Source organism: Dendrobium catenatum, unplaced genomic scaffold, assembly GCF_001605985.2.
Source record: "Dendrobium catenatum unplaced genomic scaffold, ASM160598v2 original_scaffold_109944, whole genome shotgun sequence".
NCBI lineage: Eukaryota > Viridiplantae > Streptophyta > Magnoliopsida > Asparagales > Orchidaceae > Dendrobium > Dendrobium catenatum.
The window spans coordinates 1-1,296 of NW_021428379.1; the positions used below are offsets into that span (position 1 = coordinate 1).

Consider the following 1,296-nt stretch of genomic DNA (forward strand, 5'->3'; position numbering starts at 1 on the left):
ACCATCAAATGATACATAAATAAAATTGATTACATCAATCAAGTGATACAAACTGGTTCATGCGGAGATTACATTCTTCAAGAAAATTTTCATTAAAGTACTTGTACCCATTGTTCGGGATCAATATAGATATGAGGAATGTGAGCAATCTTGTGCCTATCGGAGCCTCCATCCTCTCGATAGCGCTCCTTTAACTCTGGATGACATTTCCCATTTATTCTTAGACGTTCCAAAGAGGGAGGAAGGTTCGGTAATTCCCGAAGCATAGGAACATTATAAATATTTAGAACAGTCAAAGAGGAAGGAAGGTCCGGTAATTCCCGAAGCATAGGAACTTTAGAAATATTTAGAACTGTCAAAGAGGGAGGAAGGTTCGGTAATTCCGGAAGCATAGGAACTTTAGAAATATTTAGAACTGTCAAAGAGGGAGGAAGGTTCGGTAATTCCCGAAGCATAGGAACATCATTAATTTGTAGATATTCTAAAGAGGAAGGAAGGTGCGGTAATTTCCGAAGCATAGGCGCATCATTAATTTGTAGATATTCTAAAGAGGAAGGAAGGTGCGGTAATTCCCGAAGCATAGGAACTTCATTAATTTGTAGATATTCTAAAGAGGAAGGAAGGTGCGGTAATTCCCAAAGCATAGGAACGTCCTTAATATATAGTTTCTGAAGTGAAGATAAGCTTTCCAAGGAGGAAGGGAGAAACTGTAAGGATTTCAGAAATTTGAATTGCAGCTCACAAAGAGATGACCTAACTTTCAGAAACAACTGCTCCGCCTCATTTGGAAATGAAAACCCAAAACTAAACTCAATAGTCAGCTTTTTTAAGGAGGCGATACTTCTCAATGGCTCCATTAGCAACACCAATGGATCACTTATCCAGAGATTGTTGAGTATGAGATGGCAATTATTACTGGTTTGCATTTCTCCGAGAGAGATCAGATTGGGGCAATCTCTAATTGTCAACTCTCTTAGTGCTTCAAGTCTTGCTATTTCATCAGCCAGATGAAGAGATGTAATGTTTGGACAGTTATAGACATATAATGTTTCAAGGGGAATAGGATTTGAATTGCTACGAAAATTCAAAGTCGTCCACCCAGTTCTATATATCCTCAAGCTCTTGAGCTCAGTAGGCAAAGAGGGCAACTCTTTCAACTTCGGGCAGTTATACAGCCCCATATCAGTTAAGCAAGGAAACAAACATCCGTCTTCAGCAGCTACTCCTGCCTCAAACCAATCCTCTATTGCTTCTAATCTGTAAATATATAACTCCTCTAGCAATGGAAAAGCACGG

At 39.2% G+C, this 1,296-nt stretch overlaps 1 protein-coding gene across 1 annotated transcript; it reads right to left on the bottom strand.

Moving 5' to 3' along the window:
• Window positions 1-101: 101 nt before the first annotated feature.
• LOC110110932 (outer membrane protein YopM-like) lies at window positions 102-1,181 on the bottom strand (the record flags this gene model as incomplete). The annotated part of the gene is made up of 1 exon (XM_028692052.1): window positions 102-1,181. A coding segment is annotated over exon 1 (1,080 nt), but the record flags the coding sequence as incomplete, so codon positions are not given.
• Between the last annotated feature and the right edge of the window lie 115 nt (window positions 1,182-1,296).